Source organism: Sciurus carolinensis, chromosome 13 (assembly GCF_902686445.1).
Source record: "Sciurus carolinensis chromosome 13, mSciCar1.2, whole genome shotgun sequence".
In the NCBI taxonomy this organism is placed as follows: Eukaryota; Metazoa; Chordata; class Mammalia; order Rodentia; family Sciuridae; genus Sciurus; species Sciurus carolinensis.
The window spans coordinates 2,069,120-2,096,723 of NC_062225.1; the positions used below are offsets into that span (position 1 = coordinate 2,069,120).

The 27,604-nt window shown below is 52.2% G+C and overlaps 1 protein-coding gene across 3 annotated transcripts; it reads left to right on the top strand.

Moving 5' to 3' along the window:
* Positions 1–9,997: 9,997 nt before the first annotated feature.
* On the top strand, positions 9,998–24,319 carry Il1rn (interleukin 1 receptor antagonist). 3 transcript variants are annotated; one of them, XM_047522625.1, is made up of 5 exons: positions 9,998–10,104; positions 19,220–19,271; positions 20,949–21,037; positions 21,996–22,108; positions 23,344–24,319. In XM_047522625.1, exons 1-5 carry the CDS (start codon positions 10,095–10,097, stop codon positions 23,557–23,559), a joined length of 480 nt encoding a protein of 159 aa, XP_047378581.1. In that variant the 5' UTR covers positions 9,998–10,094; the 3' UTR covers positions 23,560–24,319. The 3 variants fall into 3 exon arrangements, with proteins under 3 accessions (XP_047378581.1, XP_047378582.1, XP_047378580.1); XM_047522626.1 differs by lacking the exon at positions 9,998–10,104 and adding an exon at positions 18,785–19,079; XM_047522624.1 differs by lacking the exon at positions 9,998–10,104 and having other exon boundaries at positions 19,097–19,271.
* The last annotated feature ends 3,285 nt before the right edge of the window (positions 24,320–27,604 follow it).

Below are 27,604 nucleotides of genomic sequence, written 5' to 3' on the forward strand. Positions count from 1 at the left end.
ATTTTACTTTGCTTAATTTGAATTCTTTCCTTTCTGTGATGCCAGTCACATGTGAGAAGATAAGCAAAAGGTCTTTCTTCAAAGCTACTATCTGAAGAACAGTGGAAGAACAGCAAAAATACAGTGGAGAAATATACAGAATAATAACTTAGAGATTATTTCCATTTATGAAGCATCTACAGAGTAGTGATTCTTAACCTTTTTCTGAGATTATACATACTTTTGAGATAACAGTTCTTAGCTCCCAAATGAGCCTGACCTATTGCATAAAATTTAAATGACTCCTTTGGTGTTTTGGGATTGACTTATTTCACTTAGCTTGATAGTCTCCAGCTCCATCCATTTACCTGCAAATGCCTTCACTTCATTCTTCTTTAAGGTTAAGAAATATTCCATTGTGTATATATACCATATTTTCTTTATCCATTCATCTGCTTAAGGACACCTAGGTTGGTTCCATAGTTTAGCTATTGTGAGTTGAGTTGCTATAAACATTGATGTGGCTGTATCACTGTAGAATGTTGATTTTAAGTCCTTTAGGTATAAACTGAGGAGTGGGATAACTGGGTCAAATGGTGGTTCCATTACAAATTTTCTGAGTAATCGCCATACTGCTTTCCATAATGGTTGCACCAATTTACAGTCCCATCAGCAAAGTATGAGTGTGCCATTTTTCCCCACATCCTTGCCAACATTTATTGTTACTTATATTCTTGTATTCTGACTGGAGTGAGATGAACTCTTGGAGTAGTTTTGATTTGCATTTCTCTAATTGCTAGAGATGTTGAACATTTTTTCACATATTTGTTGATTGATTATATTTCTTCTTCTGTGAAGTGTCTGTATGGCTCCTTAGCTCATTTACTGATTGGGTTATTTGGTTTTTGGTGTTAAGTTTTTTGAGTTCTTTATATATTGGATGCTAATTCACAATAAATTGGGGCTAGGGAAGACAGAGTTACTTTACGTTAGGTAGAGGGGACTGAAGGGAGGGGAAGGGTATGGGGGTAGGAAGGACAGTAGGATGAATCAGACATTATTACCCTATGTGCATATATGACTACATGACCAGTGTGACTACATCATGTACAACCAAGAGAATGAGAAATTATATTCCATTTATGTATGATGTATCAATGTGCACTCTATTGTCATGTATATCTAATTAGAAAAAAATTTTAAAAAATATTCTACTCTTAAAAACAGAAAAAAAAAATTCAATGACTCAAGTCATTTCCACAAACATCTCTCAGGTTAAGAACCATGTTATAGTAACCACTTCAACCAGAATTCTTGTTTGATTGTTGCTCAAGCTACAGTACTATACAAGAAGGTTATGGTTATTAATAATTTAATATAAAATTTAATTTATTTCGTTTTCTTTTTCTTTTTCCTTTACAAGTTTCAGGGAGAATTTCACCTACACACTTACATCCACTAGTAAAGCATAAAATCATTCCTCGGAGACTTCAGATTCATTAGATTCAGAATTTAAAATAATTGTTTTTGAAACATTTAAGCTAAAACTTGAATAAAAACTTGAGCAAGAGAGAAGAACAATAAATGATCTGGTATATTTGAAAAAGAATTAAAGTGAGTTCTTATAAATAGCACAGCTGAAAAGAAAACTCAAATAGATGGGTTTAAACATCACAGTGGATAAAGTTAAACTATTGTACTTGAAGAACCAAAGTTACACAGAATACATAATAATAAAGCCAATAATTCATTGTATGACAGACATGTCAAGACATGAAGGAAGATGAGAAGCCCTCACACCTCCAACCACAACCCTTTAACCTGAAAATAGGACAAGGAGAAAAGGAATATTGAAGAGTTAATGTCTGAGAACATTCCAGACTTAGGAATAATGACTCCACAGATCCTGTAAACAGAGCTGATACAAAGAAGGACAAATAAAAGAAATCCACGGATGCATTAGAGTGAGCGTGTAAAACACAAAGCAAGAGATGAGTTGGCAATTAGACTATCAGCCGACTTTTCAACAGCAATGGAAGCCAGGAGACAGTTGAATGATCCTGGAAATGCTGAGGGAAAATGTAACTGTTATTAACAGAGCAGTAACAGGATTGTGTACCTGCCAAGATCATCTTTGAAGAAGCCCAAAGTAAAGGCATTTCTGGATGGACGATGAATGAGCTTGCCTCCTTAAAGTATATCTAAAGGATGTTTCGAGATGATCTCCAAAGAGGGAGGTGTATTAGTTTCCTATTAGCTGCTGTAACAAGTTACCACAGACTTAGTGGCTTAAAACAATACAAAGTTATCTTCTAGTTCTTAGGTCAGAGGTGTGACACAAGCCTCAGTGGGTTACAGTTAAGGTGTCACAGGGTTGGAGGAGGCTCTGGGAGTCTGTTTGCTTGAGACCACCTGATTCCTTGGCTTGTGGCCACTTCCTCCATCTTCAAAGCCAACCATGGTAGTTGAATCCTTCTTGTTACTCTGACCTCTTCTTCTGCCTCCCTTTCCACTTTTATAGACTCTAGTGATTCACTTAGCCCACCTAGGCCATCTAGGATAACCTCCCCACCCCAGGGTCACCTGATTAGAAGCCTTACCTCCATTTGTAATCTGAATTCCCCTTTACCATCTGCATAACGTAGTCACAGCTCCCTGGGGAGAGGATGTGGACCTAGTAGGTGTGGGGAGCATTTCCCTGCTTCCTGCAGAAGATTTGGGATGTGAAAGAGAATGGGGAGCCAATAGATCAGTAAATGAGTGGGAAAATCTGAACGAAGCTTGTCTGGTTTGGAAAACATGTCTAAGAATTCAGAACAAGTTAGAATTAAAACGGCATTCGACAAGAACATCTAGGTTGAGAAGGAAATGATTGGAATTAAAAACACGCACAACCATGTTGGGAGAAGGAAAATTAGACATTTGTGAATTTCAGACCCTCAAAAGTAAAATATTTATGGCAAAATTTTACAGTATATTTTTTTCTACACAAAGAATATATAACTTCTAAACCAATATGGAAGAGGGGCTAGAAGAAGAAAATACTTGCCGTGCATGCCAGGGCTGGGTGCTGCGGCTGTGTGGTGGCTCAGCCCCTTTCTGTTCAGGTCTGCGCCTCCACACTCACACAGGGGTGGCATCTGGCTCCTCCCTGGCCACGGCCACGTGCGCTGTCTCCATCGCATGCTGGGCTCTCTGTCAGGCAAGGAACCACACACAGGGCCCCCTGTCCGGAGTGGCAGAGAGGCTGGTCTGGGTTAGGTGTGCACCCTGTGTTTTTGCAAGAAAACAAGACAGGCCTCCCTGAGGTCCAAGTCCATGACCTTGGCCTCTGGCCCTGGGTCTGAAGCAACCTCAGATGCGGGTTATTCCCTTCCTGGGGATGGGCTCCTTTCCCTGGTGATGCAACTCTGTTACAGACACAGGTGGCTCACACATTCCTCTCACTGAGCACAGAGGCAAGTCACTTGGTCTTTCCAGGTATTCTGAGGCACCGCGAGATCCCGCCGTCTAAATCCTTCTACTTTCCCTGTGGAAGCCCCTGGCTTCAGAGAGGGAACTAGTTCAGGGGACAGTGGAAACCTGAGGCAGGTATGGGGAAATGCAGATTGAAGTTGCTGGCTCTTCTTCCACTTCCAACCAGGGTGCCCCCCAAGTCCCCCCACGGGACGTTCTGGCTCCCTCCACTCTGCCCCAAGCCCCAGGCCTTGTGGTAAAGGGTGCGGGTCTGTGGACCAGGTGCCCCTCTTGCCCCCTGTGCTCCTCTGCGGAGTCTCTGCTTCAGTCTGAAGGCTTCCTGAACTGCCCGGGTCCCCACGGCTTCCGTACTCTGGAGCTCCTCCTCCTTCCTCCTCCCCGTCCTCCTCCTCTGAGCCACTTCCAAGCCCGTGCTCCCTCACTCTCGTGTACAATTCTGTGGTGCAGTTCCCTGGGATGTAACTGTTCTGGATTCCCTGACAGGATTCTCTGTCTCCTTAGGATCCAACCTGGTACCTGGCACGAATGTCACAGAGCAGACGCACATTGGGAGCACACGGGTCTCTTGTGATCTTGATCGTTTGTTGTTGCGAGTGACGAAAGCCCACCTTGAACCAGCCACAGCTCTGCCACCTCGTTTCTTGGCCCCTGGCCCCTGGAGGAGGAAGAGGAGCCGCTCTTCTCCCTTCAGTCTCAGCTCGAACAATATCGGCAGGATTCCGACTGGTGGGGTCAGGTCACGTGGCCTGTGTGTGTGGCTGGGGACAGGTCAGACAGTTGGAGTTGGCAGCACTCGTGGCAAAGGGTCCAGTGGGGGACGGAATCGTGGCGTATAGGTCTGTGGAGTGCTATTTAAACTTTACGAGGAGGAAATCCTGCTGCTTTGAAATGAAGACACGCCTGGTGGACCTCATGTTAAGTGAAATAAGCCAGACGCAGAGACAAACACCACATGCCGTCACTTACACATGGGACCTAGAACAGTCAGGCTCATGGGAAAGAGGGCCGTGGAGCCAGGGCTGGAAGGAGGGGCCCGGGGAAGGTGCGGGGTCCGGTGTACAAGTCTCGGTTGCGTGAGATGCACAGGTTCTGGGGACCTTCTGTACGAGAAGATGACACCAGTGTTGAAGATAAATCAGGATCGAGTCCTGTTTCCCGGGGTTGAGGCCTGAAAGGTCGAGGCAAGAGTGAAAAGTTTTATTTAAATATTAGAACAGAGAGAGAGAGAGAGGATAAAGTGGGGGTGTCCTGCCCCTTTCATAGATTTCAGGTTTCCTTTCTTCTCATGCCCCCTCCTCCCATCCTGCCTACGTGACCAAAAGGGCGGGAAGAGAGCCCCCGGAGGTGATTGCTTATGTTGAAAAATGGAATCCTTCCCCTCTGCTGGAGGCTGTTAGCAACCAGGTGACAGGGAAATCTCTCTACCCATCTCCTTTTCTTTGAGAGCCATTGGCCACACTGGACAGCACCCTTGAGTCCACCGAGCTCTGGCGTAAGTGCACCAGCCTGAGGCTTCGTCTGCCCGTCTGATAATCAGCTACCTGTCCTTTGTCCTTTCTCAGTTGCTGGGGCTGGAAGAAGGGGCCGGGGACAGGTGAGGGTCAGTGTACAAAGTTTCCGTCACGTAAGGTAAACAGGTTCTGGAGACCGTCTATATGAGAAGAGGGTCTGCCGCTGGCGATGTTATGTGCTGAACGTTGTCACGAGGGCAGGTCTTGTTCTTACCACGGTCATGATGAGGACTGTAATAAGAACAGTAAAGGGGCAGGAGGAGACTTCGGAAAGTGGTGTATAGACGAGACAGACTTTGGCCTTGATGGTGGTACGATTTGGTTCACAGGTGGATACTTATCCCCAAAGTAATTGAGAGGCACCCATTAAATGTGCGCAGTTTTTCATATACTAATCATACCTCAATAAAATGCTCATTAAAAAGTCTGGTTGGAGTGAGAAACAGAGGAACAGCTCACCACCACGAGGCAGAGCACCCGGCAGACGGAGCCTCGGGTCAGTGCACTTCCACCAGGGCTCAGTGGTCTCCAGGGTGCTGTCCAGTGTGGCCAGCGGCTCTTCCGTCATCGTGGGGCTGGCTGGATTCCTGCCCTCTGTGTTCCCTTTTTCACTGACTCTTCAGTCCCTTCTGTGTTGCTTGCTGGCTTTTCTAGGATTATCTAAGTAATCGAGGGGGCAGACGCGTCTGAACCTGCCCTGGCTGGAATGGGGAGTTTGGGAGACCTGACGCAATGACAGGAAGTTCGGGCTTTGTGAGAGGCGCTGACTTTAAACAGGAAAGTCAGGAGAAATGAAGGCAGCCATGGTCCATGCTCGTCTGTCCCTCCAAGGCCACGGGGCTCTCTTCCCGCCTCTGTCTGCCTGCTTCATTCTTTCTCTGTGCAGAGTGGCTAGCTCGGCCTCTCTGTGCGCCGGTGAAGGTGGCCACCGTGCCACTGTGGAGTCCTCGGCTGCAGAGCAGTTATGTGTGGCCTGGCTGCTCTGAGGTGTCACTCCTTACTCCTGGCATTGTGTCAGTTTAAAGCAGGCGTCCACCACCGGTCAGTTAGCCGTGAGCTGGAGACAAGGTCAGGTACGTCTCATCTGACAGCCCTGAGCGGTGGAGACGGGGACGGGGCAGCTCCTAGCGGAACAGATCATGGGCAAAGCAGAGTCTGCGCGTCTTGACTCAGTCGACGTGAAGTGGTGTGTCTTGATGTGCGGCCACTTGTGAACACTCTGCCCAGGAGCCTGGTTCATCTGCAGGTGTCTCTGTGTGTGTGCACGCACGCGTGTGCACCAGGGAGGGACGAGCACCCGTGTGTGTTTCTCTGTGGGCCAGGTCCCACGCTGTGACCTAGGGACACGATGGCCAACAAAGTGCATGTGGTCCTCACTGTGCCCTGCTCTGGGGACGGAAACAACAGAAAGGACCATGCACTGTTGGGAGAAACCCGCAGCAGTGAAGGTCTCAAGTGTGTAAGGAAAACTTGCAGGGAGGAGCGCTCGGCTTCGGCTACCTAGGAAAGTAAACAACCCCCCCAAATTGACTCAGTGTTACCAAGGGAACCCGTATAGGAACCTGGTGGTCTGATCCCCGTGGCTCATTGTGATGGGCAAGAAACCTATAAAATGTATAGCTGTTCCCGCAATAAACGAGTTTGCAGGCTGCTCGCCACAAGCCTGCTTCCACCCAACTCCCTGCCCTCAGCCCGCGTCTGAGCTAGCCTGGCACAAGAGAAACTATAATGCACATGAAGCATCTGAGCTGAGGTCCTAAGGGTCAGGGCGGCTGGCCAGTCTGCCAAGTGGGGGCAGAAGGAGCGCCATGTCAAGGTCCCGAGGCAGAGGAGGAGGCGACTGTGAGGGACTAAAAGAAGCCCAAGGGGGTGTTTTACCAGCTGAGCTGGATCTGCCTCTGCAGTCTCTAGGGTCTTCAGGGTTTCCCTCTGACCACGGGAAAGGGCTCAGAGGTTTTGTCGTCAGAACTGTGAAACCAGTCCCGCCCTCTTCGAGCCTCGGGTTCGTCGCTCAGGCCCTGCAGGCCAGCAGGAAGCCGATGCCCTCCCCCTCTCTCCCCTGGCTGTAAGGAAGGAATTCATCCACCCTTAGTCTTCCCACAGCACGCAGGAGCCCTGCCCTTGGGTCCAGCTCATGCCCAGACTTCCAGTCCCCTAGGAGAGTTCCCCCTCCCTGGAGAAGGTCTCACCGGGTTCTGATAACACTGACCTCGTGACTCGCTCCTCTGCCCTGCTGCCTCCTGCCTCCCCATCCTCTGTCTGTCCTCTCCCCTGGCCACTCAGTGTTCTAGTGCCAGGCAGCTCATGCTGGGGCCAGCGATGCATCGATATCACCGAAGCTGAAGCTCCTAAATGTTCCTCAGAAGCCCTTCCTGTGGCCCAGGGTCCCCAGCCACCTGGTATTCCCAAGTCCTCGGGTGCCAGCTCTCCTCGCTTCTCCCTGTCTCCCGCAGCTCTGAAAGATGCCCTGCACACCCTCCTCCAGGCTGCTGGTCCCCTTGGAGCTTTGCGGCCTTGAAGGGGGGGTGGTGGGCCTGGACAGGGGAGTTCTGGGTGGGGGCACTGGGGGCTACCTGGGCCCACGAGGGGTCCCTCAGCTCCTGGCCCAGCGCCAGGCCCACTCTCAGGGCCAAGAGGGAACCAGGCTCCTGCACAGATTGACGTGGAATCCTCTGGCCCTGACTGGCAGCCAAGCTCACTCTTTCATGACCAGCTCTAGACCAGTCCAGAGGCAAGCTCCCCAGGGAAGAAGGCAAACCCAGGCCTGTGACAATCACAGCTGGTGCCGGGGTCCCTCAGTGTCCTTGGAGGATTGATTCCAGGACCCCATGCAGATACCAAAATCCACCCAAGCTCAATCCCTTGTACAGAATGGCAAAGCATTTACATACGATCTGAGAGCACCCTCCTGTACGCTTCCACCCATCTCCAGATCACTTATAGCACCGGATGCCATGTGACAGCTAGGTAAATGGTTAAGTGTCATTCAAGGAATAATGACCAAGACTGTCTGTATGTGTTCAGAACAGAGGCCATTTTTTAGAAGTATGTTTTTCTTTTCTTTTTCTTTTTCTTTTGGTACCATGGATTGAACCCAGAGGTGCTTAGCCACTGAGCCACATCCCCAACCCATTTTATATTTTATTTTGAGACAGGGTCTGGCTAGGTTGCTGAGGTTGGCCTTAAACTTGTGATCCTCCTGCCTCAGCCTCCTGAGAGGCTGGAATTACAGGTGTGCCCCACACCACCAGGCTTTTGAGGAAAAGTATTTTCAGTCCACAGTCGTTTGAACCCACAGATGTGGAGCTCTGGACACAGAGGACTGTGGACTTCATGTCTACCATATTCTAAGCTCCTTCCACTCATCTGCTCAGTCTAAAGTACACCAGGATGTGGAGACAGTCTGCCTTTATTTACAGATGTTGCCAAGGTCACGGGGAAAAGACTGTGGGGCTGAGATTTGACCCCCGGGGCACCAGAGCCTCCCGCACCAGAAGACTTCCTGTTTGTCGTCCAGAAATGCGCACCACATGACCAGGCGGCCTCCTCCAGCAGCTTCCCCAGCAGGCCCCGCGCGACTTCCCAGGTTTGCAAAGTGGCATTCACAAAGTTTCCAGGTTTACAGACTTAGTTTCTGATTCCTCAGCAAACAGGCATTTCTCTTCAAAGTCTACTCGGACACATGTCCGGCCAGCTTAGCGGTCTTGGTATCTAGCCTGGGAAGCCACAGCCACAGAGAGCAGGAAGCAAGGCCGGGAAGTCCCTGTGGTCAGCAGCACCCGGCAGCGAGCCTTTCTGGGCTGGGCTCCTGCACCTCCCAGACCCTGTGCCGCGAGTGGGTCCAGAGAGGAGACCTGGGAACAGGCCGGACTTCTGGACCCTCAGAGGTGGCGGGATTGGAGGGTACTCGCCCTCTCCGTCCCCTGTGTGTCTGGGTCCCCTGCAGCAAGGCCTGCATGGCCTACAGTTTTGGAGGGCTCTGTCGTCCCTGCGCTGCCCCTCCTGACGCCAGCCGTGTCTGTCAGGGCAGGTGTGCCAGGCTCATTTCGCCATCGTCAGAGCCAGACCTGGAGGGCAGAGAGAGGTGCCTGGACTCACCCAGCTGGTCAGAACGGGGGCCCAGCCCAGGGAGCCCTTGCCGCCTGCCACGGGTCCGTGGACGGTTCCTAGTACACATGGGTGTGGGCCCCTGACCACAGGCACAGAGCGTGAGGCGCGAGCAGGTGGGTGCTGGGAGGCAGCAGGGCGGGGGCAGACCTCGGGAACTTCAGAGAAAGTGCAGGGAGCACATCTGGCCTTCTGCCCAGAGTCCAGCAGTGGCCAGCACGTGGGGCTCAGCATCCGTGGAAGAAGTGACCGAGGCTCCAGCCGCTGAAGTCGTGCTGTGCCCACACCGGCCTCTGCGTGACACTCACAGCAGCCTGCAGACTCCACCCAGGGCCTTTGCCCTGAGGTCCCTCCACCTGGAGCACTTCCCTGTCCTCGGCATCCTCAGGTTCCCGCTCAGATGTCGCTTCCTCACAGTTTCAGACCTCTGGCCACCCCTGCGTCCCCAGCGGCAGGTCGAGCCTCCGTGTGCCCTGGGGTCTCCCCGCCACAGGCTGCCTGGGTCTTGTCTGATTTTCTCCGTCCGACACAGGGACCTTGTCTGGCTCGCTTCCCGTGCCGTGCGGAGCGTCCCATCGGCAGGGTCACACGGACACATGCTTTTTGGATGAATGTAGGTGCACTTGTCTGAACTGGTGGCAGTCGGGGCTGGGGCGGGCACAGAGGTCCAGCTCACCCTAACCCCGTGAACCCAGCTTGGTTTTCCACAAAGAGTCCCGTTTTACGCAGATAAGAACCAGTTTGGCTTCTGCTGCCTGAGTCACCCTTCTGGAAGCTGAGCCTGTCTTGGCTTCGGTCACCAGCGGGCCCACCTCCTCCTGGGACTGGCTGGCCCTGCGTGGGTGTGTGGGAGGGGCCGCTCCCTCCCCATGTCCTCAGGTGGTCAGGAGGGAGGGGAGCTCTACCCAGCCAGGTGGCACAGGTACCACCCCCAAGCTCCTTATCTGAGCAGCTGGGTCTGCAGCTGGAGGCTGAGGACCTCGGAAGACCTGGGGAGACCTCGTATCCAGTCGGGCCCTCATGGCTTCAGGTAAGCTCCTTCCAGTCCCATTTTTGCACCTGAAACGTGGGGGAGGAACACGTCTACCCTGGGGAAGTGCTGGCGCTCACTCAGTGCTCCCAGACCAGGCGAGCTTCCAGAGGAACGTCAAGGCGGGACACTCCAGGCCCGCCTGGGAGGCCGGGCAATGGTGGAGCGGTGCTCGGCGGCCGCGTGTCCACTGCGAGGAAGCGCAGGGAGCCCTGGAGTTGGCTGGTCGGTGACAGAGCAGGAAAATTGGAGAAATGGCTCTGTAAGATGAGGGGAAGAACAGCCCGTGGCCCTGAGAGATACTAACAGAATCCTGCAGTCATCCCACGGTCCGTGGAGATGGCAACGGTGGCCACCGGGAGTCCCAGCAGAGGGCTGACCCATGGGAGTGCAGGCCAGGGGCCAGAGCCGCGTGCTCCCCTCTTCTCTTTCTTTCTCTTTCTCTCTCTCTTTCAAGAAAAGGCAAATATTCTGATTTCATTGTGAGTAGTACTCTGGTTACACCATAAAGCGAGCAGGTAAAGTATTTGCTCTATGAGTCACTAGTGTTTAACCTCTCATTAGGATATGTGTGGGGCGAAGGAAAAATCTGAGGATTGCTGATCTGAGAACACAGTTTCCGTTTGCACTCATCTGGCCTTCCTGAGCAGTTTCTCGCTGCCTGGTCTGGCTTTCCCGGCATCTGAGGAGGCCGGCAAATGCTCAGGGCTTGGCGGACAGGTATGCTCACACTCCCAGGAGCTCCCTGCAAGCCAGACGCCCTTCACACGGCTCGTCTCCTTCTGTCCTCACGGTGCCACGTGAGGAAGGCCCGTTACTGTTCACATTTTCAGAAGAGGAAACAGACAGAGATTAAGTAATTTGCCCAAGCCAGACAGCCAGCCTAAGCCCAGCTGACTGCAGTCAAGTCTGTCCCCCATCCAGTTTGCATGCCGAGGCTGGAGGAGATCACGGGAGGAAGGGCTTGGGAAGCCGCAGCGGAGATCCGGAGGCAGCAGATCCATCCCTTCCCCAGGCCCTGTCCTCTCTAGTGGGATGTGCCAAGATGCCAGCTGGCAGTCAAGTGCAGTTTTCTAATGTGTACAGCGGGATGCTGGAGCCACGTCAGAACCAGACGGTGATGTGTTGTGAAGAAATCACTATACTCAGGAATAGTCCTTTCAAAAAAGGGGGTTGCTGGGGCTGAGTCCCTGCCCGTGTGTGCAAGGCCCTGGGTTCCACCCCAGAGCTGCAAGATTGACTCGGCACACAGAGGTGCTACATAAATGTGCATGAGCTTGACCTGGATCGAATTCAGGAAACCAGGACCAGCAAGTACCAGTGCCCAGGAAGACACCACACTCCCTGGGAGAAGGAACCACAGTCTTCCTCTGCACCAGGACTATGCCAGGCAGAGAAGAGAGCAGCTGGGGATGCGTGCGGGTAGATGAAACCTGGCAGAGAGGACAGGAAGCAAGGATCGGGGCGCTGCATACACCCGCAGTCCTCAGGCCCTCCGCGCCTGGCCTCTGCTTCCTCTGTACAGCCAGGTCCCCGCTCACCTCACAGCTGAGGTGCGTGAGGAGGAGGGAGGGGGAGGCGACACAAAGAAAACGTACATGCTCTTGAGGACCCAGATTTGAAAATGGCTTTAAGCTACTCCATGTTGATGGTGTCCTGATCACGCAGCTGGGAAACATTAAGGTGAATGACTTCGTTGACAACTCGACCAGAGTGACGGGTGTTGGCTGCTGGGATTGATCGCTGTCGTATCGGCTACAGTCTCTTTTCCTGAGTGGAGACTCGCTGTGGTTTTTGGATACTCTTGTGTTTCTCTCTCTAAATAGATCACATCTCTGCCAATAAAAACAAGCTAAGTTGGCACGGGACGAGGATAAACAGTTGTGTCTGCAATCTGTGGCACTAGCCATGAGAGGGAACTTTGCCTTTCAAGATTTCATAATTTAGAATGAACAGTGAGTGCACACCTGTAATCCCAGTGACTCAGGAAGCTGAGGCAGGAGGATCGCAAGTTCGAAGCCAGCCTCAGCAACTTAGCAAGGCCCTAAGCAACTTAGCAAGACCCTGCCTCAAAATACAAAATGAAAAGGGTTGGAGATGTGACTCAGTGGTTAATCAATCCCTGGTACTTGGGTTCAATCCCCAGTACCAAAGAGAGAGAGAGAGAGAGAGAATGAATGAAGAGTGGTCCTGGTTTTTCAGAGATGGAGAAGTTTACTGAGATGAACTTACAGTAATAAAGCTGTTATGGTTTAGATCTGGAATGTTCTTCAAAGGTTCATGAGTTGAAGGGTTGGTCCCCAGTATAGCAATGTCCAAAGGTGGGGCATTGGATCATGAAACCTCTGACCTCCTCACTGGATGGATAATTTGAAGGCATTATTGGGAGGTGGGACCTGGTGAGAGGGACTGGTCCTTTGGGATCATGCCCTTGAGGACTGTATCTTGTCCCCAGTCCCTTCTTCCCTTTTTCTCTTTGTTTTTGGGCTAGCATGAGTGGAGCACCTTTCTTCCTCCTTGCCCTGCCGCCATGATGATCTGTCTCAGCTCAGGCCCAAAGTCGTGGAACCAGCCAACCATGGATTGAAACCTCTGAAACTAAGAGCCAAAAGAAATCTTTCCTCCCTAACTGGTTCTTGTCAGCAATTTTGGTCACAGTGATTAAAAAAAAAAAAAAAGCTGACTAACAAAAAAGTCAAATCCTGGGCTGGGGCTGGGGCTTAGTAGTAGAGTACTTGCCAGGTGTGTGTGAGGCACTGGGTTCACTCCTCAGCACCACATAAAAATAAATAAATAAAATAAAGGTATTGTGTCTATCATCAACTAAAAAAGATATTTAAAAAAAAGTCAGACCCTGCAAACCAGGGCAATTGGTCACTAAGGACACAGTTAGGTGAAGAGCTTGCCCCGTGACCCATATAAGGGTTTTAGACTTGATCTTTCCTTACTAAAAAAACAAAAACAAAAAACACCCTCCAGCTAAATAGTTGCTTTAAGCAGTGTAAATTCCAACCGAAAGGACACAATTCTTCTTCTGCCAACTCTGCAGTGGCAGAAAGGAGAAAAGCAGCTTCCTCTCTGGCTGACTTCAGTGTGGGAAGGACTGACCAGACTGCATTCAGAGCCCACTCACTGGGGTCTGGAGAGGAGGCTCCATCTTTCTGAGCCTTAAGTTCTTTCTCTGCAAACGGTTGCTGGCACGTCCCCGGTGTGCCGCTGGTGCGAGGACCAGGAGGTCGCGTCACAGGCTGGGGTACAACCCAATGGCAAGGTGTGCCCAGCATGGCCAAGGCCCAATCCGATCCCCAGTAGAGCGGGTGACCACACAGCCTCCCCTCCTGAGAGTTCCCACCTTCCCCCACCCCTCCTGCCTGCAGAGAAGCTATCTTGTCAAGTTAACCATCAAAGCCAAGAAGGCAAGAGCGAACTCGTTCCTCTGGAAACTTAAGAGAGCTTGACAAATGCTGACTTTCCATACCCATCTGTATTAAACCCATGGGAGCAAAAACCATCTGGCGAGACCCAACTTCAGAAAGGATCTGCAGGACCTTTACTGTTTGGATCTGGAAGGAGAACAGCTTCTTGCAAACAGCAAGCCTTAACGGTCGGTTCCTACGCAAAGATGGCTCATTCTTTGTGCGTTCTCATTGCAAAGAATTCTCATCGCAAACAGTGAGCCATAAGGGTTGGCTCATACACAAAGAATGCTCTGCTGCAGTCAGAGAAGCAGATGTGGTCACTCTGATGTCAGATAGCTGAGGGCTGCAGCTTGGTGGGCAGAGATGCCCTGGAACCCGGTCTCTGAGCCTGGCCTGTTGCCAGGGCACCTTCCAGTGAACTGCTGGGATGTGGTTAGAATTAACTAGTACCGCAGGGCTGACTGGGTGGACATGAACCAAGAGAAGACATCAAATTATACTGTGGGGCTTTGTATTTTTTCTTCCTTTTCATATTAAAATAAATATTCATGACTTGGAAGGAACAACCAGAGCGTGTGTACCATTATCTTAGTAAAAGTTTACAAAGTTTGGGCAGCAATGCCTGTCCTGGGGGTGTGTGCTGAACACTGAGGCATGAGTGTTGGGGAAGACGTGAATCCAGGGTGAGGGTTATTTTCTGCGAGGGTGAGGGGACTTCTGGGGAGAGTCACTTGTGCGGAGAGGAAGGAGGTGGGAGTTGGAACATGTAGAGATGGTTTCTCTCGAACTAATGCCGAGCAGCCAAGTCTCCCTGGTGCTGCTGGGTGCTGCCTGCTGGGGAGTCTGGTTCTGCACCTGTCTCCCCCACTCGCCGGCAGTGAGTCACGTCTCTGGTGGGAGGACTCAGACCACAGGAACCAGCAAATGCTGGACACTAGCTCAACACTGCACTGCTCTCAGGCTTAGTCACCCGGATTCAAGTCTAATCCAGCAGTCTGCTGTCACCAGGAGGCTCTTAATACAAAAGAAATCTGACACCACACTGATTCAATTTTACTAGAGGTGAATTCCCAGCTCCGTGGGATGACATTAAAGTCCTTCCTGCCCTGCCCTGCCTTGGCGGTCACTTCTGCCTCTACCCTCAGATGACACTCAAACCTCAGTCATCCCAAATAAGATGACCTCAGCTTCCACCTCTGGCTAGGTTTTTCAGAGTGGACCCTCTGTGAAAACATCTAGAAGAGTCGGATAAGATACATTTCTGAAGGACGTCTTTGAAGGTACTAAGGCTAAAAGATCTGTAGGGGCCCAGGGAGGTGGGGTCGGCACAGGGGCCTTTTGCCAGGGCCATCTGTAGGTTTCAAAGGCTCAGCTGGGTTGGAGTAGCTCAGTGGTAGAGCGCATGCTCAGCGTGGGTGAGGCCATGGCTCCATCCCCAGCACTGCACCCACCAAGCTCAGTGGAGGATTTCTGGGTCTTCCTTGGTGGGGGCATGTGGGTAAAATTTGTATTTTATGCTTTATTTAGGAGGAGGGACCCTGGCAAATCCCACCCAGTTTGGGCTGGAACCTGGAGGGTAAGAAGCGGAGGGGATTTCAACAGCCCCCTCCACCAGGGAAGCCCCCCTCTGAACCATCTCAAGTGGTGTTTGGGTACAGGTCATCTGGAGCTGTAGAACTCCCCACCCAACTTCCCGGCAGGAGCAAAGGAACTCATTTGGAGTAAAGATAGCTTCACTCAGAGGCGCCAATGACTTCTATAGTTTTTGACATATAGTGCCCATCAATCAATAAAAAGTAATCAGGCATGTTGTATCAACAAGTTTTGTGTTACCACAGTGAAACACTGGAGATAATTAATTTATAGCTTGTGATTTTGGAAGTTTTGGTCCAAGATCAGGTGGTCCTGTTTCGTTGGGTGTCTGGTGAGGGTAACAGGTGGCATTTGCAAGGAATGTGTGGTGGAACAAACTTGCTCACCTCACCAGCCAGGAATCAAAAGGCAAGAAGCAGGAAGGGCTGGGGGCAGGAGTGCTTACCTGTTGTCCCAGCAACTGGGCAGCAACAAGTTCAAGGCCAGCCTCAGAAACTTAGTGAGACCCTGTCTCAAAATTAAAATTAAAAGGCTGGGGGTGCAGCTCAGAGGTAGAGCACTCCTGAGTTCAATCCCCAATTGCAAAAATAAAAATAAAAATAAAAATAAAAATAAAAGATTAGAAAGGACAAGGAAAGGAAAAAGCAACAGGGAGAAAAGGGGCTGGGTAGCCCAATCCTCCTTGGGCGCACCCCTCCAATAGCCCAAGGAGCCCCAGCTCCAAAGGCTTGCCCACCTCCTATAGTGCCACCCTGGGTCAAGGCCTCCCACATGAGAACCTCTGGGGAACCCTCATCCTATCCACAGCAAGACGACCTATGCATCGAGGGAAACAGACAGCAGGAGACCCAGCAGGCTTGCAGATGATGGAGTTGTCAACTTCTAAAAGACCGGTGGATAATGTGCTCAAAGATTTAGAAGGCAAGATAGAAAATCTTGGCAGAGAACTAAGAGCATACAAAGGAGGAACCAAATGGAAACCCTAGAATGGAAAGATATAATTAACTGGATTGAGAAATAGCGAAGGCCGCTGAACACTCCCCATGTGGCCGGCTGCGCTGGGCACTTCACAGGCAGCCACAGACGACGTGGGCAAAGATGCCCTCCCACCTCCTGCTGCAAAGGCACGTCAGGGCTTCCAGGTCCCCTGTGGGACCCTGCTGTCTCCCAAGACGTGGACAACCTGACTTCCATCTCCTGCCTTGACGGAGCCCCTTTAAGCAGGTCCTCGTCATTTCTGAGATTGCCAGTGTCTGCAAGCATAGGGCTCAGTGTCTAGCAGGCACTAGATTCCAGGTGACCAGAAGCCCCGAGGGAGACCAGTACTGGTTCGGAGAGCAGAGTCCTCAAAGTGCTGTGATCATTTAGCTTTATTCGGGAAGCAGAGCTGGGGGCTGTGTACCTAGAACTGAGAATACGTTTAGTCAGAGATGCCCTGGGGGCAGGAATCACAGGGACACCAACTGCTCTGGGGCAATAAATGAAACCAAGAGTGGAACTGTGGCCAGAATCGTGAGGACAGGGAGAGAGCTTCCCCTTCCCCTTTCTCGGTCTCCTCCTTTGGGCAGGGGAGCAGGCTCTCGGGACTGGAGCCAGAAAGGAGGGAGGCTCAGTACCTAGGGAAAGGAGCAGGGATCAGTACCTAGGAACAGGAGGGTGGGTCAGGATGCAGAGCAGAGAGCCTGGGAGTGCAGGGCAGGCTGTGGGGGCTGGGGCAGGGTGACTCATCACTGCCACTTTACCTGGGGTGGAAGGAGTGCATGTGATCTTTGCTGCGAGGGTACTTCTCACGTGCCGGGGTCAGGGCCAAGGACATCACGTGCAGCCTCTTATTCATCCTCATAGCAAACCAAGATGTGCTTCTGTTATTAGCCCGTCTAACAGATAATGAAACTGGTCTCCAGAAAGGCGGGCTCACTGCCTGAGGCGACCCAGGCGAAGGGAGGATTCAGGCCCAGCTGGGCCCCAGGGACTCCCTCCCCACTTGCTGGAGGAACAGGAGAAAGGACACAGAGCCTAGGAAGTCCAGGAGCCCAGAGCCCCGTTCTATAGGAGAAATCTCTTTCCCTTTGAATTCGAGTTGGGGGTCAGAGAAGCAGTTTACCTAGGAGACCCCATGTAGGCGAGACCCTCCCCTGGAAAGCTGCCTGAGGGCAGGACCAGGATGGAGACCCCCCCCCCCCAGCCTGGTGAGCCACTTCCCTTCCATCTTTAAGGACGTGTTTTGAGGGAATGTTAAGCTAACCTTCAGGAGGGCTGTAGCGTAGCCCAGGAGAGCCAGGCAGGCGGGAGTATGTCAGCCAGGCTGGCTGGATGCCCTTCGCAGACGTGACGGCAGTGGTACGCACCCGATGATTAATAACCGGTCCAGAAATCTCAAACCTTGGCTCAATGAATTCTGGAAGTGACCAATAACTACGCCAGGGCTCGGGAGAACAACCAAAACAAACAGAGGAAGAGACAAAACAGCCCCGCGGGTCCTGAAGCTAGGTGCTAGTTTTCTACGGTTTCAAAGAGGCCAAAGGATCCACTGGAGGTCACACAGCTTGTGTGAGGACAGTGCAGGGACAGGGACAAGCCACCTTGCCAGCCAAAGCCATCACCCAGGGTGAGCTCTGCAGACATGTTCATTTGCTCTAAAAGAGGAGCTCCTTAGAGACTCGGGAAATTCGTTTGCAACTTCCTGGGTCAAAGGATGTAGCCCTCATTTAGACACAGACTTTGATTCGTTGGTTGAAAATAAAGTCAAATGCATCAAGATCCAGCGTGGTGGCAGGATGACCCCAGGCTTCGAGTTAGAAGACCAGGGATTCTGCACATACACTTGGCATTAAGAAGCTCTGTGGCTTGGGGCATGCCCCTTCGCCTTTCTGGGACTTTCTGGGTTTTCTTAAAACCAACAGGATGTTTGGTCCCTAACTTTCAATAAGTGCTCTCTAACCTCTGATCGAACAGAGCCAAATCTGCGTCTGCAATGGTGTTTACCATCACGCAGAGCCCCCTTCAGCCTTTGCAGCCATAAACACGGAGCGGGCTTGCTGTTTCCTGTTTAGGATACTGGAAGACAGGAGGTTCATGTTTATCCACCCAGCATGGGCCAGGAATTTCCCCTTCCTTCCACCTGCCTCCCTGCCGGCCACCTGTGAGGAGGACACGGTCATGCCCAAGCTGAGGCCCAGATACTTGAGGTGACATGTTGAAGGTCACACGAATGGCCCATGGCAAGTGCAGAGGTAGAATCTGGGCCTATTTCTATCCAAGGGCTGAGTTCACTCCATTTCTCCAAGACCACGACCTGAAAGCTGCGGGGAGCGGGGAGAGAGTTGGCTGGAGAGTACCTCTCGGAAAGGACTCGCTTTGCTCTAGAACAGGGATCAGCAAACTTCCGGCCAACTCGGGTCGCCCCCTGGTTTGTAAATAAGTTGTGTTGGAGCACAGTGTGACTGTCCTGTTTGCAGACGGTCTCTGGCTGCCTTTACAGCGGGACATCTGAGCTGGGTAATCACATCAGTCTGGACGTCCCAGGAAGCCCCAAATATTTACAATCTGGTTCTGTACAGAATGTTTGGCAGTCTCCTGCCCAAAGTCCAGCAGGCTGTCCCTCCCTCAAAGGACACGAAGTGACATGACACAATCCCGTGCGCTGGGAGCCCCGTCGCTGGGCTTTATGGTGACGGGGCCATTTCTGCTCCCATCTGATTCAACAGGTGGCCGCCTCAGAGCACCTGTCAGGCAGTGGGGGGCCTTGGCTCTCATGGCTCCCTTCTTCCCAGGAATGAACCAAGGGGAAACAGAAATCTTGATTTTGGGGAAATTGCACAGGGGAAAAGGGGAGGGCACCAGTTACGACACCCCATTGCGACACGCCATGGGGCCGAACGTGACAACAGCAAGGGTTTCTCGTTTTGGAAATGTGAGGGTATTTCCGCCTCGGAGCGAGACTGGCGGCAGCAGCCTGGCCCGGTGAGTGACTACTTTCTTTATAAGCAGCCACCCTGGCCCTCAATGGCAGTCCCCCCTGCCTTGTGGAGGCCACAGGATGGACATCTGCAGGGGCCCCTACGGTCTCCTAATCTCTCTTTTCCTCCTCCTGCTCCACTCAGAGGCAGCCTGCCGCCCCCTGGGGAAGAGACGCTGCAGGATGCAAACCTTCAGGTAAGGGCTGAGGCCGCAGGGCCAGCGACGGAGGCGTGGCACAGCCACCGGGGCTACCGGCTCCTCCGCAGGCCCCTGGAGCTGGGTTTGGGCAGGAAAGGGGTGTGCATTGCTGAAGATCAGCCTGCTACGTGGAAGGTCCTGGGCTTGTGTCTTAAAGCACCCCAGGGTGTGAGGCAGGGCCGCGGCTCAGCTCGCTCCCAGCTCACCCGTGACAGACACCGGCAGAGATGCTGGTGTTTGGGCCCAGCAGAGCCAGGTAGGTGGGCAGGACACAGACAGAGAGCCGCACTGACCGCTGGTGGCCTCTGTCTGTGTTGACTTGGTGGAGGGCTTCACTTTGCTGGTGCCTCAGTTTCCCCGCTCTGACCCGGGGTTTGTGATGACTTCCCACGTGCCTTATGATCTGTCATGAATGCAAAGCAATCGCACAGATCATAGGGTAACAGTGTTCTGCAGGCTGGGAAGTGCCTGGAAAGGATTGTGAGTTTTAAAAACTGGGTCAGGAGCCTGGGCGAAGTCAGCACTAGTACAGATGAGCTTCTGTCTGTGCAGGTCAACTGCCCCAGGACTCTGCCCTGGGAGGAAGGCATGTTCAGCGATGTCCCCTCCAACCCCGGGTGTTTCTGGCCCAAGGCTGCAGGTTGGCACTCGGAGTGTGTGGGTGTCCATGCATATCCCAAGAGGAGCCCCTCCCTTCCCATGCATGAGACTGTCTCCTCATGAACTTACCCTCGTACCAGCTGAGGGTTCCGGAAGGGGCCTGGGGTCCTCTAGCAGGGATGTTGAATCCCTTCAGACTGAGACTCATCTGGGAACTAAGGATAATCAAAAGAAGTCCAACGCTCACACGTGCACAGCACGTTGGTTGGCCTGAGGAGCCCTCCCTGAGCTGGTGTGCCGCTCAAACCCCAGGATAGGCAGGTGTCGCTAGAGACACTTCGCAGGTGAGGAGATGAGGTGCTGGCCAGGCTCTGACCACTGCGTCTCAAGCCGCCAGTCCTGCTCTCAGCCACAGGACCCTTTGCCTAGGAGAGAGGATTGGGAGCCACCAACAGGTCACAGTTGAGGAAGCCAACTTGTCCCCAGGGACAGCTGCCCCTGCCAGACCCAGAGCAGGTCACCAGATAGGAGAAAGTTCCTAGCAACAGACCCTCCTGGTCCAAGGCTCAGAGCGAGTTGGTTGCAAGTTGTCGTGTCCCTAGAAATTCTTACACTGACTACAAAAGACCTCGTCTCAGGCGACTGTTTACATTAAAATGACTGAAAATATGAGTCAAAATTCAAGTCCTCTGTTACACCCCCCACCATACAGGAGTCAATGGGTACATGTGGCCGCCATATTGGGCAGGGTAACTATAGGGTGTTTCTGTGTCCCAGGAGGGTTTACAGGATAGGGGTGCTCTAGAGAAAGCTCTACTGACACAGGAGGTGCCTGAGCTGGGGTCTGGGATGAGGAGGGAGCTGAGGAGATGGGTAGCAAGGAGCTTTCCACTCACCAGCTGTGGGACTTGGTCTGTGAGCCTCAGTCTTCTCAGCCATGTTATGGGTATGGAATTCTACACTCCTGGTAGAACTGGATGCAGATTAAGTGAGCTCTGGGGGACACAGGAATCTGTTGATCAGCGGGTCACACACAGCAGGTAGATACTCAAACTGGGTTCTTTTGCTTTTCAGGATCTGGGATATTAACCAGAAAACCTTCTACCTGAGGAACAACCAACTAGTTGCTGGATACTTGCAGGGACCAAATATTAAATTAGAAGGTGAGTTGTTCTCAGGGAAGCCAGTGTTTTGTGGGCCTCTGCTCGCTTTGTCCCCAGAGTTGCAGCATTGCCATCTGCCCCTGCAACTTTAGGTGCCATGTTCTCATCCCTGCTGAGTTGGAAGCTGGGGAGACAAGACCACTAGAGGGCACACAGGACCCTTCCCTTCCTGTGCTCATCAGACCTCCCATGTTCCTGTGTCATTCAAGGCCAAGTCACCACCAGATTAAGACCCCCCTATGGAAATCTGGGCCATGTCCCACGAATAATCATGGACACTACACCCATCATGGTCTAGTTCACACTCCAAACAAGCTGGATGAACTTGGGTGAACTTCACGGGCTTCCTAGTTTTCCCTTGAGTGAGGCGAGGGCAGTGGGGTGGAAAGACTTGAGATCCTTTCAGCATGCGCTTCCAGACATTTTCACTTCCCGTTTGGTAGGTAGAATGGGATTGTCTCCACCTCCTCACCTGCCCAACCCCTTGCTCTCTGCCCTGCCTTACTCAGAAAGAATCAGAGACCAACCCTTCCTGTCCTGCTGGTAATTCTCCCCATGAACATGCCAAAGCACAGGGAGGCTGAGATTCTCCTGCTACATGAGGGCATGGGAAAGGTGGGTTCCAAGTCCCCAGGCTTCCCTGGCATGCCACTCAACCTTGTGTGCTCCTGTCTCTGACTGTTGGCAGCAGGGTTGTTGACCTGGAGCACAGGTATCCCAGGAAAGTGAGGGAAGAAAATCACTTGAAGCAGATTCTAGAGACTCAGCCTACTAGGAGTAAGTAGGTAGTATGCTTGGTTTGATCTTCTTTCTGGATGCAGACCAGGAAGGTGGGGCCTCCCTGTCCTTCTGATCTTGGATTTTAGCTGGGGAGAGGAGGCAGAAAAATATCCAGGGTCTCATCCACATCTCTGCTTCCTCTTCCATTCTCCTGATGCTCCTCTCTGCTCTTCCCCAGAAAAGATAGACATGGTGCCCATTGACCCCCATGCTATGTTCTTGGGGATCCATGGGGGGAAGTTGTGCCTGTCCTGTGTCAAGTCTGGTGATGACATCAAGCTCCAGTTGGAGGTAAGGATCCGTTTTTTTTTTTTGTTTTTTTTGGGGGGGGGGTGCTGGGGATCGAACCCAAGGCCTTGTGCTTACAAGGCAAGCACTCTACCAACTGAGCTATCTCCCCAGCCCCAAGGATCTGCTTTTAGGAATCAAATCCCTCTAAAACTCAGTGGCTTAAAGCAGTTTGTTCTCATGATTCTGTGAGTGGACCAGGATCAGCTGGGCTGTTCTGGTTCACATGAAGGAAATGTGCTGGGATTCTCCTGTAGCTGCCTTCCACTGTGAACTTGACCAGTGCATCCAACATGGTTCCTCACCCTCTAGACTCTCACCGTTCAGAAGTTAGCTTGAGCTTCCTCACAGCATGTCAACTGGCCTCCGTGAGGGATTATTCCAAAGAGACAAACTTCAATGGGAAAGAGCCGATTGAACTTCTACTTGCACAATCCTAATAGTAAACAGCCAGACTTGCATGGCTAAGTCTGGACTTGGCTTGGGAGGGGACAGTCCAAGAGTGTAAATGCTAGGAGGGGGCTTGGTTCATTGGGACAACCAATATGGCACTTTATCACTGATTCTGAACCACCGTGGGTCACAGCATGGCTCAGGGGATCCCAACGCACTTGAACCTGCCCTCTTTGAGCAAAGCCAACCTTCAGGACCTTTCTCTTCCAAACCTTGTCTATTTAGCTTGACTTATAGGGATCCCATTTGACCCTTGCTATTCCCTGGTCCCATGCAATAGTAATGGGTTGTCCCAGTCTCGGGAAAGGTAGCTTTGTCTCAGGGGCTTCTTGGGCAAGATCTTAACCCAAATGCAAGGGTCCATATCTATGACAACGTCACTTCCCTCCATCAAGAGATGAGGAGACTTTTTTGGAGGGTGACAGCTATTCAGTATGGAGTAGGGTTGGGCCAGGATGTCTCATGTAACATGTCAAATGAGCCTTGAGACTCTGCCCTCTTCTCCACCACCCATGCTCCTTGGAGGCTCAACCCTGGCAGAACCCCAGAACCTCTGTGGATGGGGTCTGTGTTCAGCAGACTTCCTGGCCTGCTGGCCATCCACAGTGGCCACATTTCCAAAGTCAAGTTGTGATGAGGGGCCAGCTGTTTGTATCAGTGCTGTCCTAAGAGACCTGGGACCCATGGTCTCTGGGGTCTGCAGGCAGCATTCTCTGGTGCCGACTTTGGCCCCTCAGGGGCTACGGCATGCTGAGCACAGGCCCTCAGATTCTCTTGACTTCCAGGCCGTCAACATCACCGACCTGAGCAAGACCAGAGAGCAGAACACACGCTTCTCCTTCACTCGCCTGGACAACGGCCACACCACCAGCTTTGAGTCGGCAGCCTGCCCAGGCTGGTTCCTCTGCACAGCTGTGGAAGCTGACCAGCCCGTCAGCCTCACCAACAGGCCTGAGGACACCCTTGTGGTCACCAAGTTCTACTTCCAGGAGGACCAGTAGTGCTGGCCAGACCTGCCTTTCCACACTCCCAGGACATCACTGACTCTGGGCCTGTCTGTCCACTCCTGCCTAGGGGCTCCTGGCCACCGTGGGGTTGGAGGAGGGACCTTTGCAGGGTGGACTATGGAAGGAGGCACCAGAACCGGGCAACAGGACTCTGCCTCCAGCCTCTTGGCGACCCACACCTCCATGCTGCCTCCAGAACCATCTTTCTAAGTGCTGATGGGATCCACAGCCCCTGCTCAAAACCCTTCCAGGTTGCCTCTGACCTCTCTCCCTGGGTGAAATGGCGGAATCCAGACCACCTGCCCCTCTGGGTGCCCTCTGCTCTCCTCCCGTGGCCCCGTCCACAGCCCCATCCTCAGGTCACACACTGCCCTCCCCAGGTGGCTTCCTGACTGTTGCCAGCTGATGCTGGTCCTGGGGAAGTTTGCTGTTGCTGGTTTTGTTTTGGTGTTGGTGGTGAGACCCGGGCCTCACTGTGCTAAGGCGCACTGAGCTGCAGCCCTGGCCTGTGGGAAAGTCTTTCAGGGTCTGCGGAAAGTAGACATTGAGGAGTTCATGGCTACATGTATTGACCGACTTTACTCCCTGTGAAGGACTTTGGAAGTTGTGTCCCTTCCGAGAGGGACTGGGCATTAGGATGTTCCTGCACTGTGAGGTGATGGGGAACGGGAAGGCAGGTGGCCCATGGACCTGACTTCCCTTCTTTTTGTAATGTCCCAAATTTAAAAATTAAATGTTAGTGGACTGTGTTGGACCTTTGTTTCTGTCCTTTTTGAAGCATTCCCATATTCTGAGCCCCTCTGCCCGGCCCCGTGCTCTGTCTGCACTCCACGCAAGACCCCCCGACTCTGCACTGGGCAGATGTGGCTCCCCAGTCCCTCCTGCTGTGCCAGGAGCGAGGAGTCGAGGCATTGCTGCTTGGCCATCCCGGGCGCTCCTGACCGGAGACTGAAGTGGAAGCTGGCTGGGCCTCTGCCTGGCTCCCCTCCAGGCTGCAGGCTTCTCAGGAGGGGGACTTGTGTGTGTCTCAGTCCTGTGGGACCGAGTCTGGCCCTTGGCAGGCACTGGGCGAACAGGTGCTGTGTGCATTGGGTGGAAAGCTTACTCCTGTGACGTCAGCGCTGTTACGATAAACCTTGACAATGCCAAATGGGTTGCATGTGTCTGTCACCCTGTGAGGCTCGGGGCCTGGGGGCTGGGGCAGACAGGCCAATGGTCTTTCTCTCTCCAAGAGACTCTCCTCTGGGAGTCCTTTCCTCCTTGGTCCTCACTCTCACTGGATTACATGGGGGCAAATGTCCCAGTCTGGCAGGTGTGGACAGCATTGTCCACAAAGAGCTCCAACCTGAAACACACCAATGCCGTCACATCCATCCATCTGGCACAGTGTGACACTCCACAGCAAAGAGAGTGGGCAGGCCACAGTCAGCGGCACCCAAAATGACAGGTGAATCTTACAACTGATGTGGGGTCTGAGAATCCCGAGGGCTGTGAGCCAGGTCCAGCCAGAGGTTGCAGATTAGGAGCAGGCGAGTCAGTCCGAGGGATGGTCAGGTGAGCTCGGGGAGTCCAGCCAGACCCAGGCTGTCCTGCCTGCTGTGTGTGCACACTGGCATCAGCTCAGCTCTCAGGGCCTTGGTCTTCTTATCTGTCAATGCAAATGAGAGAAAATGAGGAGATCGGAGCTGCCTCTTACTCTGCCATAGCCCTCTGTGGCTACTGTGATTAGTCCTGGAAGAGTCTGTGTGCATAGGAATCTTCCTTAAAGCCCTGTCGCTCCAAGTGTGGCCTGTGGTCAGCACCGTCAGCATCACCTGGGAGTTAAAATGCAGACAACACCCGGGCCTCACGTCCGACTTCGCACCTTAGGATCTTCGTCTTAACCAGACCTCCAGGTCTGCAGTTTGAGAAATGCTGCTTTCAAATACAGCTCCCTCGCAGCGTGTAAGCTCTGCCGTGTTTATCCAAGTGAGTCCTACGATTCCAAATGGTTCTTGTCCTTACTACCTTGACCGGTCCCAAATCTCCCTCCTCCTGCCTTTCTTTGACTCCAGGTGTTTCTAAGGGAAATCTTTAGGTTGTCACCACCCTGCTAAAATATCAGCCCAACACAGGCAGGGGTTTCTGTCTGCTTTCTTCCATTGTGTGTCCCAAGTCCCCAGCTCTCTGCACTCATTGGCTACTTGGCAATCGATGACTTGGCTACCGATTTATCGGGAGGGATTCAAGGGATCTGGGGCCTAGCTAGGAAAAGGTGCGCCCGCTGGGTGGTGCCTGAGGCTCTGGCAGGTGTGCAGGGGTATGTCCAGAGAGGGCAAGGGGACTCCCAGGGAGAGGGAACTGGTGGGGGCTTGCATGCCCAGGTGAGGTCATTCAGCAATAACGGGGAATCTCTGCTTCAGAAGGCTCCGGAGGGCAGCAGCTTGGGCCAGGTCCTTGTCCATGTCCCTGGGGACAGCTTGGAGCAGTAGGCAAAGCAAGCAGCTCTGAATGGAGAAACATTCGCTATTTGGACTGTATTTAAGCCACTGGAAGTGAAAATATTTGTTTGGCGGTGGGTGTGGAGTTTCCAGCTAACGGATCCGGTCTCAGCCTGCAGCCAGGGACTTGGTCCTAGGCACACAAAGGCCAGCTGTGGCTCATCTATACAATACAAGGATGGGAGGTGGCTCAGGAAACCAGGCCTGACTCGCAGGCCAGGCTAGTAGGAGGCAGCCCAAGGGTGACTGGGAGGCAGTGAAGCCAGAATTAAGGACAGGTAGTTAATGTAGAAATAGGGAATCGGTCAATTCGAGGAAATGAAGCCATGAAGCCATCTGCTTCTGGAAGTTGGAGACTGCCCCTGGAAGAATAGAATGTCAAGGAGCTCCAGAGCCCATTGATTACCAAATTTACCTGCCTTTATCAAGGACTGTAAGCATGGAGCTGCTAATTAATGCTCCCTGGGCCCTTGCCTGCCTGAATCACCCTGGTCTTCCCCCTGCCCATGGTTTCTCACTTAATGCAAAACCAGGCCTAGTCATGTAGGCAGGAAGGAGAGAGAGATAAGGGGGGAGAAAACTGGAGAACAAAAGAGACTTTAACCTATAAAAGATGTAGGGTGCTCTCACTTCTTGGGACTTTAGAACATCAGCCATGGCCCCCTTCTTCCTGCCAGGAGAAGTCTGTATTATTACCTTTAAATAAAACCTGCTTAATATGGTTGCCTTGGCGTGCTTCTCTAGTGTTCAATCTTCAACATTAGAAGGAGCAGAACTCGTCACCGGTAAATGGCGGTATCAGCAGGAGGGTCTCAGGTGGGAGCACAGAAAGCACAGAGAGAGACCCGAACAAGCACCCATGAGGAACTTCCTCATCCCTAGGAGCCACCACAGAATCGAGAGCACGTTTGGAAATTTCACACAGGCTTCCAGACTCACAGTCCAGTCAGCTCTCCGTTAACCTGGCCACGGTCCAGCAACCTCTCCTTCCTGGGTCCAGTGTTCTCACTCATAAAAGGAAGAGACTGGACCAGATCTTCATTCAATGCCAATACCTGACCTCCCCATCCCCGCAGAGATTCTGGTTCACTTGCTCTGGTGGCCTGAGTGGCATAGGACATTTCAACCATGGCTGAGACCCTCTGGGGCCTTGAGGCCAAGTCCTCCCAGCTGCCCCTGCCTGGCAGTGTCTGTCAAGGAAAAGGAGGCAGATGGTCTCACTCTGGCAAGGGCTCCTTTCCAAGTCAGCGGTACAGTTTAACTACTGCTTAAATTGGGCTGAAGGTAGAAGGTTTTCCACTGTCTCATTCTCAAGGCTGGTTAAGACTCTTCGAGGTTCATTTTCTTTTTTGCACAAACTGTGCTATAGTAGTAGGTGCTAAATTGGGGTATACTTTCTGTGGAACTTGGAGAAACCAAATAATTCTGTGTTTCCTCTTTGTGTCACATGAAATCCCTAAAACACAGCAGCAAATCTCAACAAATTAATGTTAAACTTTGTTCCCTGAGGAAACTTCGGGGATTGTGAAATAGATTGGGGAGTTCTTCACCTCTACCTG